At 44.1% G+C, this 16,485-nt stretch overlaps 2 protein-coding genes across 3 annotated transcripts; one reads left to right on the top strand and one right to left on the bottom strand.

Moving 5' to 3' along the window:
• The first annotated feature begins 1,376 nt into the window (after positions 1-1,376).
• On the top strand, positions 1,377-8,836 carry tab3 (TGF-beta activated kinase 1 (MAP3K7) binding protein 3). 2 transcript variants are annotated; one of them, XM_088313560.1, is made up of 7 exons: positions 1,377-1,576; positions 2,149-2,341; positions 2,958-4,203; positions 4,875-5,035; positions 5,152-5,245; positions 6,205-6,288; positions 7,548-8,836. In XM_088313560.1, the coding sequence occupies exons 2-7, from the start codon at positions 2,240-2,242 to the stop codon at positions 7,709-7,711; spliced, it is 1,851 nt and encodes a 616-aa protein (XP_088169686.1). In that variant the 5' UTR covers positions 1,377-1,576; positions 2,149-2,239; the 3' UTR covers positions 7,712-8,836. The 2 variants fall into 2 exon arrangements, with proteins under 2 accessions (XP_088169686.1, XP_088169687.1); XM_088313561.1 differs by lacking the exon at positions 1,377-1,576 and adding an exon at positions 1,656-1,923.
• A 1,380-nt stretch (positions 8,837-10,216) lies between these two features.
• tmem47 (transmembrane protein 47) lies at positions 10,217-16,341 on the bottom strand. The gene is made up of 3 exons (XM_088313562.1): positions 15,925-16,341; positions 11,652-11,792; positions 10,217-10,701 (listed from the first exon to the last, which is right to left on the bottom strand). Exons 1-3 carry the CDS (start codon positions 16,148-16,150, stop codon positions 10,523-10,525), a joined length of 546 nt encoding a protein of 181 aa, XP_088169688.1. The 5' UTR covers positions 16,151-16,341; the 3' UTR covers positions 10,217-10,522.
• Between the last annotated feature and the right edge of the window lie 144 nt (positions 16,342-16,485).

Genomic DNA, 16,485 nt, shown 5'->3' with positions numbered 1-16,485 from the left:
GAGAGGCGCAAAAGTGAGAGTGTGAATTTTATTCACAGTATGTGTTGTATTAGTAAATGCTGTGGTTTCAATTCAGCGCACTGCCTGACAGCCACAAAGGTTTTATATTTTTCACACCTCTTGAGGTTTCCCCCCCCAGTGTGTTTGAAAGTTGATGACTGGCTCCGTCTTCCACTGTTTCGGGTCCTGAGGGGCATCGCGGACCACAAGGCCGCGGCTTTAAATAGCTCCGCAGCTGTGGAAACTAATCAACACTGTATGGACAACGCAACTGAGTCAGATTGGTCACTTCCTCTCAGCTGCTGGCCCACAACACCAACGGGCCTCACATTTTCGTCTTCTCGTCGTGGTACAACCCACTTACACACACACACACACATGAACACACACACACCCCCTACACACGCATGCACACACTTATACACACTTCTCATTTCTGACAAAACATGACTTTCCCTACTGTGTGGCGAATGAAGGCCGATCCCGACAAACACAAACATTTTGGATACATTAATATACTTTACAACAATAAATTCCCCAATATCCTCTAATACGATATGAAATATATAGAAAATTGTTGACCAATGAACATTTTGGAACCATGTTGTTTTTTTTTGTTTTTTTGGGGGGGTTTTTTGGGAGGGGGTGTTGTATTTCAGTGAGATTTGCCATGTAGTAGTACCACCCATGAGCAGCACAAGTTAAAGGAAATGTCATTATTTGGCTCAGTTCAATCTCAGCTGTCACAAGAGTCAGAACAGTTCACTCACTCAACAGGTGCCACCTAAACTCACAGCAAACTTTTCCAAATGTAATTCTGCTCATGTCACATTAGCGTCTCTGATAAATGAATCACATTCAGCAGTAAAAATTCTCTTTAAGCGATTTGACTTTGGCGGGATGAGCCACGTTAGCCATAAAGTAACAAGCAAACTATAACAAAAACACCATTTAGTACATGATACAGACTGTAATTACAGAAGGTACCACTAGTGCTGCAGTACCGAACAACGGCTGTGCAAATGATGCAGAGAGTTCTTAAGCTAAAATAAAGTGACCTGTACTGCGGCTACAGATTTGGTTGGGAGAATCGAAGAATTTAAAATCAGGGTTGTTCGTTTTTTTATTATCATAATTATTATTATTAGTAGTAGTAGTAGTAGTAGTAGTAGCAGTAGTAGTGCTAGTAGTAGTTTTATTATTAGTATTTATTCTATTTTATTTTTGGGGGATTTTGTTTTTTTCTTATCTCCTGGCATAATAGGCTTGCTGCATGCCTGGTTCATACTCTTTACCAGTAGGGGACAGTAGTTTCTTGCCAAACGCCATGATACTCTAGAAGAAGAAGAAAAATAACTTCCAACTTCCGGGTCTGGGAAAATCAATTATCGCGAGAGGACAGTGTCCTCGCTCGCACGCAATGCAGTGTAGTGGCAAGGGCCTAGTGGAATGTGAAACTACAAGTTGTATTGCCTCCTGTCATTTTTTACAACACCCGCTGCACTATTTTCGAGACAGCACAACTGCCCTCTGAACTTTGTCATGTTTCGACACATTAGGGAAGCTCTTTAAAATGGTAAGTGTCACGATGTAGTCTTTTGCTAGTGCTGGCTAGTATTAGCATATAGCTTAGCCAGTTTATCAACAACCCGAGCGTTTGACAGCTGAGCAACACACCGTGCTAGCGTTATAGCATTCGGGGCGTTAGCACGAAACCAGTGAAAGAAGTGGGCTAATCCCATTCGACTTGCTTGGCCGGCTCAGGGAAACGCCAGAAATCACGTGTTTGGTTGTTGCGCGAAGATGTTCACCTGCGTCGGGCATGTTTAAAGTATTTTGAATTTATGAATCGCGAACGAAAGAGGTGCTGATGACTAGCCGGTTAGCTAGCCGTGGCATGTCGTAGTTGCTCGGTGCAACAGTGTAAGTGAAACCATAAACAATCTAATTTTAGGCACAGTTTGTTACAATTGTGTGATCATGTGATTGGATGAACTGCTTGTTTTAGAGACTAAAACCTGCAGTTTTTGTCTTCAAAGTTCTCTGAGCTTCGTAGTCTCAGCTGACTCACTGACTGGCACATTTGACAGGCAATTCGTCTTAAGATTTCTGCATGCACTCCCATTGAAAGTGTTTGTCTCTTGTCAGCCTCCTTAGGGGATGAGAGGACATCGGCCATTTGAGTGTCTGCGGCTGTGGGATCGTTGACTCGGTGGCTTGGCGGGTGTGTTGGGTCAGAATGGCGCAAGGGGGCTCTCAGCTTGATTATCACATCCTGCTGGACCTCAAGCAGCGCTTCCCCGAGATCCCAGAAGGAGTGGTGTCACAGTGTCTTCTCCAGGTACATGCATAAACACAGCACGTGTGAAGGAGTCACATATCCTTGCCCATTCGTCTTTATTTATATTTCTTTGGCACTACCTCAGTTTTCCCTCAACATTTATTGTATGTGGTTTTCATTGTTCCACTATTCTGAGGAGCATGGACTTGTTGAACATTTCAATAGGTACACCTCCAAGATTCCAAGCTGGAGTCTTTTTTAAAATACTTTCTAACATCTTAATTCTATGTACATTTGAAGCAATAGCAGATACGGGTGTGTTTACATTGGCAAAATGGCATGCATGCCCAGATGACCAAATCTCAAGTAAATAACACATCACAAGTGTCAACGCCGGGCAATGACGATAGGGAAGTACTTGCGCTATGTTCCTGTCTCTGCAGTCTTGTCACGTTCTGACGGGGTCCCTTCCATTTCTCACATTCTGGTCAAGGTGTGACTCATTTTTCAAGCTCTGTCAAGTGTTTTTATGAATGAAGCAGAGTAGCTTTGGAGCATGTTGAGGGCCACGGCAGACTCAAATGAAGGTCCCCTGCCAGGCTGGGTGTAATATGTTTCATAGTTGTAAACATTGCCACCATTCACGTGTTGTGCTTGAAATTGTGCTTTGTTTTAGAACAACAATAACCTGGATCTTTGCTGCCACCTGCTGGCCCAGGAGAGTAATCGATACCTCTACGGAGAGTTCCATCACAGTCCGGAGGAGGGGCGCTTAAGTCGAAATCACATGCTGCACATCAGCCTGGGCTACCCAGGCTCAGAAGCAAGCAAGCCGAATGGAGGAGCCGCCGCAGCGGGACGCGCCCTCGTTCACAGCACAAGTGACAGTCACATTGACCCCCAGAGACCCAGTTACCCCGAGCCGCTGTCGGCCCCCGCCACAATGGCGCCCTCGCCGGGTTACAATCCTTTTATCATCAACGACCACAGCCGTTCAGCCAGCACGCCCACTCCTCCACCGACGATTCAGGGTATGTCCCCCACGTTCTCCCCTATCTCACGGTATACGATGAACCCTATCACAGTCACGCTTTCGCAAAGTATACCCAATGCACCGCAGGCTCTGCAGATAACCCCGGGGAACTATGCTAACAGCAGCAACACCACCCTTTATATTCGACCCTCACCCTCCCAGAGCCCGCAGCCGTCACCGTGGTCCTCCTCGGGCACCTCTGTTTATCACCATCAGCAATCTCCATATAGTACACCCGCTTATGCCTCGCCTTACAGCTCCCCACAGCATCAGCCGCAACCCCAGCAGACATCCCAGCACCAGCAATATGTCTTCCACCCCATTACCTCTCCAACCGTTCCAAGCATGCCCTACCATCACCAGCCACAACCCCAGCAGCAGACACCTGTTTACAGGCCCTATCACCCAAAAAGCTCTCTTAAAAACCAGATCGAAATTACTCTGGAAGGCCCACGGCCTCGCAGCAACTCCCCTGTGCACAGCCCCCACCCCCAGGGAGCACTTTATATGGCCACCAGTACATCGCCTGGCTCCCCTTCGAGGGGCGTCTCAATGACCGTACCTGCGGCACCCGCACCTTTCCACCCCGGAATGTACCTGCCGCATCATGGCCCCGTCAGGCCTCGGCCTACCTCCTCACCTCAGCCAGGCCAGTCGGCCTACTCCTTCAAAATCAAAGTGTCCCCCGGAGGCCAGGCCCAGAGACCGCCCAGCTCGCCACCCGTGGCAGAGGCGGAATCATTGCTCAACATCGTCGACCTCGGGGCCAGCAGCGCCGCCCCTCCGCCCATCCTCCCAATCTCGGCTCTACCGGGCAACGTCGCCAGTCAGTTGCAAAAGATGCCCCGACGTTCAAGCTCTGGCTCTGATGACTATGCCTACACTCAAGGTAGGGGACTGATTGTTTAGTTTGTGAAAACGCTGATGTGTGCTCTTATGGCAGTAGAATGGAGTTATTGGAACATTGACTTTAACAATGAGTTATTATTAGTTTGGGAATTTTAATTATAGTTAATTTTTATTTCCTTTTGATTTGTGTTTTTTTTTTTAATTTAATGAGTTTCAATTTGTTTCCATGGCAGCTTTGTTTTAGTTTTTCAAAAACACTTAGTGTTAGTATTAGTTTTCACCACCTATAGAATATTGTCAAATATATTGAACGAAAAACATATTGTGATTCAATATTGAGCTCATATCACTCTCCCTAGTGGACACAGTCTAAAGTTACGATCTTTAGTTTGGATTCCTTAAGTATACAAATGTCTTTGGAAAAACAAGTGTGGTAAATAGGAAAGCTTCTACTCCTGGACTTGTTGTTGTAAGGCTGTCTGTCAAAACGTATTATTATAGTTTTTAAAAAAGAAAGTTATTGTAATTCAAATACACAGGTCTACCAGTTTTGTATCTTGTGGTGTACCTGATTATTGTAGCTTGCAGATATTACTTGGCTCAGCTATATAAAAGATGCCAATGAAACATATATAAATATTTTTATTTTATTTCTTTATTTTAGCATGTCTTTTCTGTCCCTCTCCTTCTCATGAAATTGTTTACCTGCAGCTCTCCTGCTCCACCAGCGAGCCAGGATGGAGCGCCTTCTGAAAGAGTTGCTGCTCGAGAGGCAGAAACTGGAGCAGCTCAAGTCGGATGTCAACAACATGGAATACGACGCTCTACAGAGACGTTTCCGAAGAGTCAGCTCTACCAGCTTTATTCCCAGAGTGAGTGATTGCCAACCTTATTCCAGTCATGTTTAAAGGAGGTTGAGGAGGAGAAAGGATGTTTGGGTGTAATTTGTATGTGTTGGTGGTTTCGTCTTTTGCATTATCTGCTGCAGCCTGAGGAGATGACTCGATTGCGGAGTCTTAACAGACAGCTTCAGATTGATATCGACTGCACCCTGAAGGAGACAGATTTGCTGCAGTCCAGAGGTGCGCACACACATGCACAAACACACTAACTAAATGCGCAATCCTGAACAACAACTCTGATTTATTTGGAAACATTGACGTTTAAACAGCCAAGCCTAGAAGCAGACAGTTGTCTCTTGAGTGATGGAGGAAGCTTCGTCCTCAGACAGATGCAGAGTTCTTAAGTGCTCCGATGATCCATAAACGGAATTAGTCTGCTCCATGGCTCATTGCTTGCTGGGTCAGTGAGCAGCGTGTGGCTGCTGTGCGTCACCACTCCCACTCCGTACTCACCTAACCGTGAGGTGTAGAAAAAAACAGCTGTAAAGCTTTTTGTGTAAGAAGCAGCTCACCAAAATTTGATTAATGACTTTCCTCATATGAATTATTTTGCAGACAGGAGGACTTTTCATTGTAACATTTATTCATATTACTTATCTTGTCTTGTTCTGTCCAATTAAAACTGATTTTTTTGAGAGCAAAATATGAACTTCAGGCCTGATTCGGAAAGTTAGCACGTGCTAAAATACGTGTTCACTCAACTGTAATGGATAGGGCACACTGTTGCGGGCTTTAAGTAGTACTTGTTTGTTTTTCACCGTGGACCATTTGAGGAAACAGAGCAAGTGCAAAAAGAAGTTTATGAATTCTTACAGCACTTTAAAAGGAAACCGGAGCTGAACTAAAGTTCTGTACATTAATCACATTGAAAAAGTAGTTAGCCAATGTTTGAAAACAGGAGTGCGGGTTTTGCGCTCAAAAACCTCTCGCAAATCTTTCCTTTATTCTTCAACCGCCCACCTCGGCAGAGCATTTGAGCCATCAAGGCTTGCAGTTCTAAAAACAAATTATTTCATACACGCATGTCCCTCAGAGGTCTTCAGCAAGTGGAATTTGATCGTGCTTCATCTAGGTGTCTCTATTTAAAATGGCGTCAACTCTGACAAAGAATGCATACAAACCTTCTTGTTGTTCAACAGGGAAGTTTGATCCACAAGCGATGAACAACTTCTATGACAACATTCAGCCTGGCCCAGTGGTGCCACCCAAGCCAGGAAAGAAAGGTGAGTGAGCTCCTAAACAGTGCATCAAATGTCAACTTTGCTGTATGAATTTGTCCAAATATACATGATGTCATTGGCTGATGGTAAATTGTTGCAATACTGGCCACAATCCTTTCAAAAAGTCCTGTTAATCCTTTGTCTGTTAGCGTTCATGGATGTGTTCGTATTAAAGTGCTTGCTGCATGAGATCTACATTGTGCTGAATGTACAGTGGGGTCCCTCAGCAAGTCAAAAGTCCCTGAAGTCGCTTACATTACAGGGCAATATGCCTCGAGTTGCACAAAACTGTTATGATGCAGTTCCAATTGCCGTCAAAGTATACATTTGCTCCAATGACTTTTAAAAACAAAAAGTCTCATTTAAAAATGTCTCGTCATCGTGAGTTGCGTTTTACGACACAGAGAGTTCACCAAGAATCAATTGAATATCTTTTGGTCTTTGCAGCACTTGTTAAAAGGAGCTTTATCAACAAGGGCACTTAAAGGAACAGAATAGCTGTTTTCTGAGGGGGCGGGGGGGGGGGGGGGGGCGCTGTTTCAATTTGAAACCATTTCACAATTGTTTAAACTTTCACTACCAGACATGTCGCAATCCCCATATGCCATGTCAGCCATTTAAGAGCACATGGACAGTTGTTTCAAGCTCCACATTTCATCATTTTATACACACCTAATTTCCCCCAAAATAATACTCTCTTCTTGACCATGATCACAAGTTTAAATGTAACATTCTAATATTTTTTGCTTTTGTGACACTTCTAGCATCTGAACAGCGATTACGCATTCCGCTTTCTACAACATTCGTAATAACCTGTTTACATGCGTAAGCAGACAGTCACTTCCATGGTATGGCGTGGGAAGCTATCGCAGATCAACCATAGGATCACGAGAGAAACCATCACCTTATAGCACGATGTCATGGCTGAGCAGTCTGATTTAACCCACAAATAACATTCAACATTTACACCTCGCATATTAAACACAGGCGAACACGAGGCAAAGGTACAAGGTCAGTCGGTGCGGTTGCAGTAAATATGCACATTCACCGCAGTGAAAAAAAAAAATAAGAGAGCGCGTGACAGAGAGACAGAGCTGTTGCAGAGCTCCATGTGTGTTTTCTTCAAATTTTTACCTAATTGATTGACTTGATAGGACCAGATTTCACATCAGTTAGATTTGTGCTTGTGAGTGATATTATATTTTGGGGGAAAAAATGACTCTAATAACAAAATTTGGTTCACTTTGAACTGTGTGTGTCAGAAGGGGACCATTGCCCCAAGCAGGTACCGGGGGCGGTGCCGGTGCCGGGGCCACAGAGGGACGAGGACTTTGAGGGTGCTCAGTGGAGCTGCGACAGCTGCACCTTCCTCAACCACCCTGCTCTCAACCGCTGCGAACAATGCGAGATGCCGCGCTACACCTGAGCTCCGGTCTCGCACGTTCCCATCACATCCCCGCCAGTCCTTGGTCCACCCCTCCACAATCTGCAGGGTTTTTTTTGTGTGTTTGTTTTTTTAAACCCCTTCCCGGAGGATCTCACCTCAATCATATAATATTTAAGAGCCTTTTACCTGCTGAGGAAGAGCCACCATACCTCCCCCGTCCACTCGCCCTGCTCTTATCTGCTACTCCTGTGCACTTTGATTTTAAAAGCTCTTTTTCAGGGGGTGTGGCGACTCCACTGGCTAATAAAGCAAAAGGACATACAAGCTCAAGACTATATACCCGAACGGTCAAGGCAAATGAGAAGTGACGAGAGGTTGTGCTTTACCTGCAAACATTCCACACAGAAAGAGTGACTGCTCTGTTTACACAACCGGATCATTCCTGAATTCATCATGCTCTTAAATCCAGGAATTGGGTCGATTTCTCTTTTGCTGACAATGGAATAATGAAAGCAATGTTATAAAAGGTCTGACTAATGCAAATGTAGACTTTACACTGTATTTGGCTCTGTGTTTGAGCTGTAAAAAAAAAGAACACTAAAACATGCGTATCAGTATACCGCTGGTACTTTTATGCATATTATGTCCTCCTGTATACGTGATAAAAAGATGTCGATTTCCTGTGCGAATGCCTCAACTTGCTGTACTTAATAAAGGAGCGGATGCTTTGTGACTTGACCGCGATCGGCTGCCATGTCTGCTTAGAGTGCTTTGAATGAGTGGCTGCGGCTCCCACATACGAAACACTTGATTGGCGCTCGGTTATCATCGGTCAGTCTACAATGACACATAGGAAGGACTTGGGAACACGACAACAGGAAACTCATTACGAGCAAACAATATTTTTCTTGCACTTGATCAGAATTAGCTTTCGGCATTGAGCCACAGCAAAGTATACGGCGCCGCATTCGTTTGCATTTGTGAGCCACTCGCTAGTCAGAAATGTTGTAAGGGGAAAAATGTTTATTTTGAAATGACTGTGATCTATCTGGCAACAAAAATGACGGCATGTACAGCACTGACAATTGGTTGCTTTCCATGTGGATTAACAAGAATATGTGGTTATTTGTATGAACAACAGGAATAAACGTCATTTTTATCGTGTTGTGTATAAGGGAACTTTAACTTTCTACAGTTTAACATACAAGTAAATCAAACTTTTTTTGTTTGTTTTATTTGTGCTCTCCAACAAAATGGCATGTAACAACAATTTGCGTCCACTTATGTTCAAACATTTCAATTATGTTTGTCACTTCAGTTTAACTTGTCAATGATGATCTATCCCCATGGAAGCGTCCCATTGAAAGTAGTTTTCGATTTTACTATATTCCACAATCTTTCTGCTCTGAGCATTGCTCTACGCATCTCCTGTAGCAGTGGATCGTGGATCAACAGCTAGATGCAGTCCACTAATACTCGGCTAACTACAATGATCCACTTTGACAATCACAGCACACACGCGCACGCAAGATCATCTGCTAACTTCCTTCGCACTGGTTCAGATTTGAATCTGCTCCGATACACCAGCGTCATAACAAGAAAGGGATATGCTGCTGAGCAATTTTGTGACAAGCCCAAAAGGAATGTGGCACTTCCTTGGCTGTTCCTTGTTTTGTCTGAGGCTGCCTTTATTTGCGGCGTACTCAGGATGTCGGCTCAATGGGACCTTTTCCTTCCTGGAGACATTCCTTCCCCCCATCGGGGAATTGGCTTGATTTGCTCCTGTTATTTTCCGCCTTGGTTCTGATTGGTTGATTGATCTTCATATGGGGTCATTGGAGCCATCTGTTTTGCCCAGATTGCTTGCCTGCCTCATTCCGAGGCCTGCTGGAGCTCCACTTAAACGAGAAGCAAACATGCACCACGTGGACAAAAATAGACACACACACATTTGTTATTTGGTTCATCAGTCAGGAGTTGGACGCAACTCCTTCAATCTGAATTCTTCATCTAACAGACGTTTTTGACAGTTGCTCGTAGCGTTGCGGGAACACTGAGGAAAGACCTTTTCTCTTCACAAAGACGAAGGTGGATGAAGTTGATGTGAAAAACTGAAAGCACAAAGGCCTGACATCAAGCCACAAATGAAGGAATGGTCACACATCAACATTGTACTAAGTCTTCTGACATGAGTGCAAGCTGTTACGCCTGCCAAGTAGGTTTTTATCCCATTTTCACTTCCTGTAGGTGCACTGAGAACTTGCCGAATATTTTTTTCTCTCTTCATAGAATATCTGACGCGATCTTGCCTCACAATTTCACATTGTGGATTCTTTTTGCACACCTGTTTTTCGTTCAAAATACCAAAGAAAGTTGCAAAGGGTGAGTGCATACTCGTTGTAAAGGCAAGCTTATATGACTGCAGGACTCCAGACTGTTTTTTTTTTTTTTTTACTTGGAGCAATGTGGCTCCTAACATGAAATTTTTTAAATTTAAATTTTAGTGGCACACAAGAATTACAAATTGACTTGCATATTAATTTTCACTCTTTTTTCTGATTAATTGGTGGAAGTGTGGAGTTTGTTAGCAACAAAAAAATATTCAAGAATTAAAAAAAAAAAATCTGCAAATGTATTAGTCATACACGTGCGAGTAGATGAATACTTTAATTGTACTGTCTCCAATTTTAGCACTGTGCCACCATTTCAGGGCAGTCTGGAGCCCTGGACCGTGTTTCAAATACAGTCGTTTGTTTTTGCTGTTATTCTGCCCCGTGGTCGTGCAAGTGTGACTAAAAGTTCAAGACGGTGTCAAGTTCCTCTTCCTCTGCTTCTCTTCCATGTTCTGTTCTAATAGTAGTCTTCATAGTTCTTGGAATTGAGGCAATAGAGGATGGCCCCTCCAAACGAAAAGATGGTGGACCCCCATCCTAGGCCGTATCCCCAGTTGAACTCGTGGTAAACCCTCAGAGTGACCGCCTCGATGAACTTGATGGGGAACAAGACGAGGCTGCATGTCTGGAGGACCACTGCAAAGGAAAAGTGGCACAGGTCAAATGATTAGGTACACCAGCACACTCTGAAACAGTATTCCCATTGTTCCTAAGATGCACTCATATAACATGTTTGTGGCTTTAATGGTCAGAAAGCTCAAAGTCCTAATGAGCTTTATTTGTTGTTTTTGAGTTACAGGTGAGCTATCGTATCGCAACTGTGGGTCTGACGCCATAACAGACCATTCAATTACGTAATATATATGGGCGTGTCCACTTCACAGTGGTGATCTGTGATCTCCAACTTTACATTAGCCGCAAGTGGAGGTCTGCTTGCCGCTCCTTATAAACGGACTTTGCGCGCTTCGATTTTTGACAATCGACGCGGACACCAGCCAGTCTATTTTGGCTTCTACAATGTGCCTCTCCTGAATTTAAAGGAAATGAGCGGAACCACTTTGATTGGCTGGGACATAAGTTGGCCGTGTTCACACTCACAACGGTGCAAATGCCCTTTTCCATCCGCGCCTGTCTACAAAATTACCAAAAGAAAGAAAAGGCCGTGATCGAGCACAGTTAAATTGCACTTTATGCTGGACAAAAAAATTGTCTGCAGAGAAGGCCAGGATACGACACCACACCCTGTGAAATGGGAGGCAGATGTGCAAACCCCTCGTACACCGTTAATTTATTTCAAATATTATTTCATTCCTTCGTTCAATCAATGACCATTATGGCACCAAATGAGCCTCATACTTCAAAGCTGTTTCTTGATATTATGGGATTGTTAGAACTATCTGTCCGTATCGTATTACTACTATCAATCTTTGACAGTATCTTTTTCTTTTGTTTTTGAGGCATCTCTTGTCTTGGTTTGCCTTAGAATTTGTAAAGTGGAGCTGATTAAATGCCCTGAATGAATGATGAGAATGAAATACTAATGAGGTGACTTTTTGTTGTGCATCTCCTATGAGTTGTGTCGCTACCTGCAGCGAAGAGCATGACAGCCACGGGCTTGTAGCAGCGACTCCTGGAACTGCAGCACAAGGACGCAAGCGCCACGAGGAATGAGAGCAGGGTGAGCACGGCCCCGCCCAGCAGCAGGGCCATCGTGGCGATCTGCCAGTCTGCATAACGACGGAGAGAAACAAGCTTGCATTGAGGGAGGTGAGGCATGAGCGCGCACACGGATCACATGACGTCTCGGTGAGGGAGTATCACACAAAAGTCGAATGACTCCGCCGGCTACGATTCTGTTGTAACTGCAGGTTTGTTGACTTCAATACATGAAAAAAAAAACTATTGGGTTGAGATCAGGTGACTGACATGTCCAATGAAGAATATTGTTTAAAGTTTTGCGCTTGTGCTCGTTTGTAGGTCATGCTAACTTCAGTTTTGTCGTCAATGAGTGAAAAGCATGTTCTATTGGTTTGAGATCAGGTGACAACCTTTTCCACGGGTTGACTATTCAATGTTTTGGCATCAAAACATCCACAAAGTTGAGATCAGGTGACTAACTAACTTGGCTACTTTGTAACCACTCAAATGATTTGCCCTCAAAATATTTGTGGTCTCACTGCCTTCATATTTGCTTACAGTAAAAGAAAAGCTTGCTGTTTTGACTTGAAATCAGGCTGCTGACCATTTTGCAAAATGTTGCACGGTTTTGCTTTTTTTTTTTTTTTCGCTTGCAAAGGGAGGAATAATTTCAACTACATTTGTGAAGCTGAATATGGAAACATTCAAAGTTTTCCATGTTTGTTTTGTCGTGCATTGCTTTTTCTACCTCTAATTGGTTTATTTCTCTTGCTGTGAGCAATTGCACAGTGCATACTACATTTAGTTCTAACCAAGCTTAGACTGAGATTTGTCTTCTAAATCATGCAAAAATCCCTAATATTGACAATTTTACAAATGTCCAGTTTCTTCTAATACATTCCAGTTGACAGTGCGTAGATCATAATAATTTGGTTCTAAGATCATGGCAGTATATTCGAAACACATCTCCGTATTCTAATGCATGCAGCTCTTGTGTTGAAGCCATTTAATAGTGCAGGTGTTCCCAATGCCGTGGCCAGTGAGTGTCTAGTATGTTGGCCATGAATAGCGGCTACGAAGTGCTGCTTTACAGGCCTAATTATCCATGGTTTGTTAACTGTTGAGATGGAGAGGAAGTCTTGGCCTGCAGTGCAGAAAGAGGAGAGCTGCATGTAAACAGGTGCACAAAGCCATTCCAAGAAAATTGTCTTGAAAGACTTGAGCTCAACTTCAATTGTCTGCTATGGAGGCCAGGGAGTCGTTCCAAACAATATATCCGTTCTCTTCACGCGCAAAATGATTAAAACCACCAGAAGCAAATTGATGGAACGTAAGCTGCTTAAAGTATCGTTCCCGCTCTTGTCGGAGGGAAAGCGGGGGCCAAGCAGCTGAAATGTAAACAAACACTAACTACTTTTGACCAAATATGGTTCAGGATTTAATGTTTATAATGGACCCTGTCACCACAGGATGTTAAGAGGAATGAAAAAAAAAGCAGAGCAATCTTTCCCTCCGGTTTACAAGAACATGAGGCCCCTGTAGAGTGGGACCTGCGCTATCACTGGAAAGGTCCCTGACGTGTTATGACCCGTCACTGGTGAATAACACTCTGAAGTGTATGAAACATAGTTTACACATTGTATAAGAAACACTTGTTGCGGCAGTCAACCGCAAGCGCTGGCTCTTACATGCACCCTGGACTGCTGACCAGCCAAACGCATGCAGACAAAAAAGTCAAACAAGAAAATGAAAAATGAACAGAAAAGCAGCAAGAACATGCCAGGTGATGTCACTTCCTGTCAAGTGTCCCAATACTTTTGGCCATCTTGCACATCCTTCTCCGTGGGTCAGTTTGGTGCCGACAGCTCCATCATGTCTCCAAACTGCAGCATCAGGCGAAAGTCTTATCAGTGCGCAGGGTGCTCTCATTTCAGATTTGGAACGGAACCACACAGCAAGCGCTCGAGCGCTTAAAGGCTTGACAAGCGACAAAGTGCCAAACCTCTAATCTATAGCTCGTCTGATGACAGATGGGAAAAGGAGATACTCAACTCAAGAGCCAATCTGAGCGTTGACTTATTAAAAAAAAAAAAGTCCCTGGGCATCAATTTATTGTTTATCTTGCCCGCAAAAAAAAAAAGAAAAAGGCGAAGATGTGTGTCATTGAAGGGCCTCAAGTCTAACTGTCATGAACACACAAACACACACGCACACAAAACGCAGTAAACAGGATGTTGTTCAATTAAACAGAGCAGCCCACATCGAACCCTTAACACTTCGAGATAGCTGAGATAACACAATCTCAAAATCCAGATCCAAAAGCACGAAGAATGACACGACGGACCCGCTCGCACATCGTCGCCACATTCATCCGCTCATGTCACACCTGCTTGACACCAACACACACACCCAACGCACTTGCATGAGCGTCAAACATTCCTTCTTGTGTCAAAAGCAAGCGTGGGCAAACTTTAGTACTCAAGGGCCACAATTATTTTTTTAAATGGGCCAAGCCAAATATATTTTTTTCCAAAATATTCATCCCCCCCAAAAAAAATAAAAATACAGCCATCTATCAACCATAGTGCGAAAAGATACGTTGTTTCAAATAGATGAGTTGACTTGAAAGCCTTGTACATCTCCACGGGCACTCACACAAGGCACGTGATTGGTTCCCGGTTGTGAGATGGACCAATGAGAGCACAAGTTATCCCGTACGCTGATTGGCTACGATGACCCAGCATCTTTCTTCGTTGTATCTCGCCAGTCTCGTCCACTTTCATAATAAACGAACGGCAATTTTGAACAACGTTCTTTTGGGAAACTTCAGAATAAAATGTCCTCTCTGCTTTTTGCAGCATACTCAGGGTTGAAGCTTTTAAAGCACCGAGTGTCAAAGTAACAGGATTGATTTCATGCTCAAAGCGTGACACCAAGGGGCGACTATTGGACACGAGGTACTGTCCACTCCGATCACTGCCATCCAATTTGAATCAATAATCGTGGGAGAATGCCAGAGTAGCAAACACGTGAAAGTCACGCAAGCTCCACACAGGAAGGCCAGTCCCGAGATTCAAACCCAGAACTTCAGAACTGTGAGGCAATTGGTGTGGAAGTAGCATTCCATTTCTGCTTTTGATGAATGTTGACAACTTATTGTCACTTTCAACATACTGTGAGCAACCAGAGAAGAATCAGTCACATGTGCTGCTTTCCTACATGGCAACAAGTTCCATTTCTTGTTCTATGGTTGTCATCATCATCATCATATTTTTCCTCTTTTGTCATCACTGGTACCTAAACCACACTTTTTCTGGTGTTTTCCTAATCTTTTTCCTTTTTTTTTTAAGTTCCACTTTTTGGTTGACAGAAAAAACATTTGCAGAAAAACATGACTATCTATGCTAACAACACAATCTTCCTTTAAGAAGGAATTGCTGCATTGTTGTTCCATCCTGTTCATTTCAAGTGTGATGATAGAACCACACTACAGTAAAGGTTGAATACATTTTGTTACAAGAAACGAGGAGCATTAGAACCTTCTATCATGACAGTCCTCCATGCATTGCATTTCAAGTGACAACTCCATATCGTGACTTGAAAAAAAATGGCCATTTGTAGAGCGCTGCACTTGTTTCCCAGGTTACTAATCTGCAGGCATCTGGATCTCCCTCGGGAGGAGGGAGGGTGTCTGGGTGGAGAGGGGGTCCTCAGACGCCGAGTTGCCCTCGCTTGTGGGCCATTGAGGAGCCACACAAAAGGCTCATTTGAGGAATAACAAAAGGCCAAATGAAACCCCAGCCGGAGCGCTTCTTGGCCTCCGATGAATTCCCACAACACATCATTCCCAAGATAAATATTGAACAAAAAGCTTAGCCTACATTTCAATAGAAAGGTGTCCCACTCTCACCAGTCTTTAATTTCACCACCATTAAAAAAAAAAGTTTATTTCCCAAGTGAGCTGCCAATTGTTCGCGCTTCTCTTTCATGTGCTCACATTTTAAATTAACTAGCAAATTATTTTAAGTCATTTAGCAGTCTCTCGTGGCTGATCTTCCCTAATTGTAATTGTCAAGCCCCGAAAAGCATCTGCACATTTTCTTGCGCAGAGTCTCTTTGTTATTATCCTTGCACCCTTTGCGGTATTTCAATATGAATCAAGCCCCGATTTCACGCTCTTTAATTTAACACAACAAGAACAACAATGAATATTTCTCTCACCGGTGGCCAACGTGCTGTTGCAGGACCACTCGGCCGAACTGACGGGCTTCCAGCACGAGTCCCACAGGGACAGGTAGTACTGGTCGTCTGCCGTGACCCACGCCGGGCTCAGCACGGCTCCCGCGTCCAGGCACAGCGCGAGGAAGACGCAAAGCAGCCCCACCAACTTCAGGGGCGTCAACGCCGACGCGCGCACCTCCTCCGTCCCGCTCACGGATGAAGACATGCCTGCCGAGCCGAGCTGTCTTTCTTAGTCATTCATAAAAAGAACATGAGGTTGCTGGCCGTATTCAATTGGAGCACATCAACCAGTTCCGTTCCGCCGTCGTCTAAACAGCGTGTTGTGCTGGCTGCAACGCAACCGGGAGATGCTCACTTTCTGCCCGACTCCGGAGGACGCTCGTGACGTTTCTGTTTCTGACCGAAGAGAGCAAGAGCGCTGAAATAACACGCGCGCCGATCACGCTCGGTCCTAGTGCACACCAAATTCAGTGGATAGCAAAAGTCTGCACACCCTTGATAAAATACCAGGTTTCGGTGCTATTAAAATGAGAGATGAGA

Source organism: Idiotropiscis lumnitzeri, chromosome 13, assembly GCF_059441095.1.
Source record: "Idiotropiscis lumnitzeri isolate Australia: NSW breed Sydney's pygmy pipehorse chromosome 13, RoL_Ilum_1.0, whole genome shotgun sequence".
Lineage (NCBI taxonomy): Eukaryota > Metazoa > Chordata > Actinopteri > Syngnathiformes > Syngnathidae > Idiotropiscis > Idiotropiscis lumnitzeri.
This window is presented reverse-complemented; position numbering and strand designations above follow the sequence as displayed.

Bases quoted from the DNA above. Each gene is read 5' to 3' on its own strand.
- tab3 (XM_088313560.1), top strand. From the start codon at position 2,240: ATGGCGCAAGGGGGCTCTCAGCTTGATTATCACATCCTGCTGGACCTC. The intron at 2,342-2,957 runs GTACATGCATAA...GCTTTGTTTTAG, and splicing joins TGTCACAGTGTCTTCTCCAG to AACAACAATAACCTGGATCT. The intron at 5,036-5,151 runs GTGAGTGATTGC...TATCTGCTGCAG, and splicing joins CTACCAGCTTTATTCCCAGA to CCTGAGGAGATGACTCGATT.
- tmem47 (XM_088313562.1), bottom strand. From the start codon at position 16,150: ATGTCTTCATCCGTGAGCGGGACGGAGGAGGTGCGCGCGTCGGCGTTG. The intron at 11,793-15,924 runs GTGAGAGAAATA...GTCGTTATGCAG, and splicing joins CAACAGCACGTTGGCCACCG to ACTGGCAGATCGCCACGATG. The intron at 10,702-11,651 runs GTAGCGACACAA...TTTCCTTTGCAG, and splicing joins TGTCATGCTCTTCGCTGCAG to TGGTCCTCCAGACATGCAGC.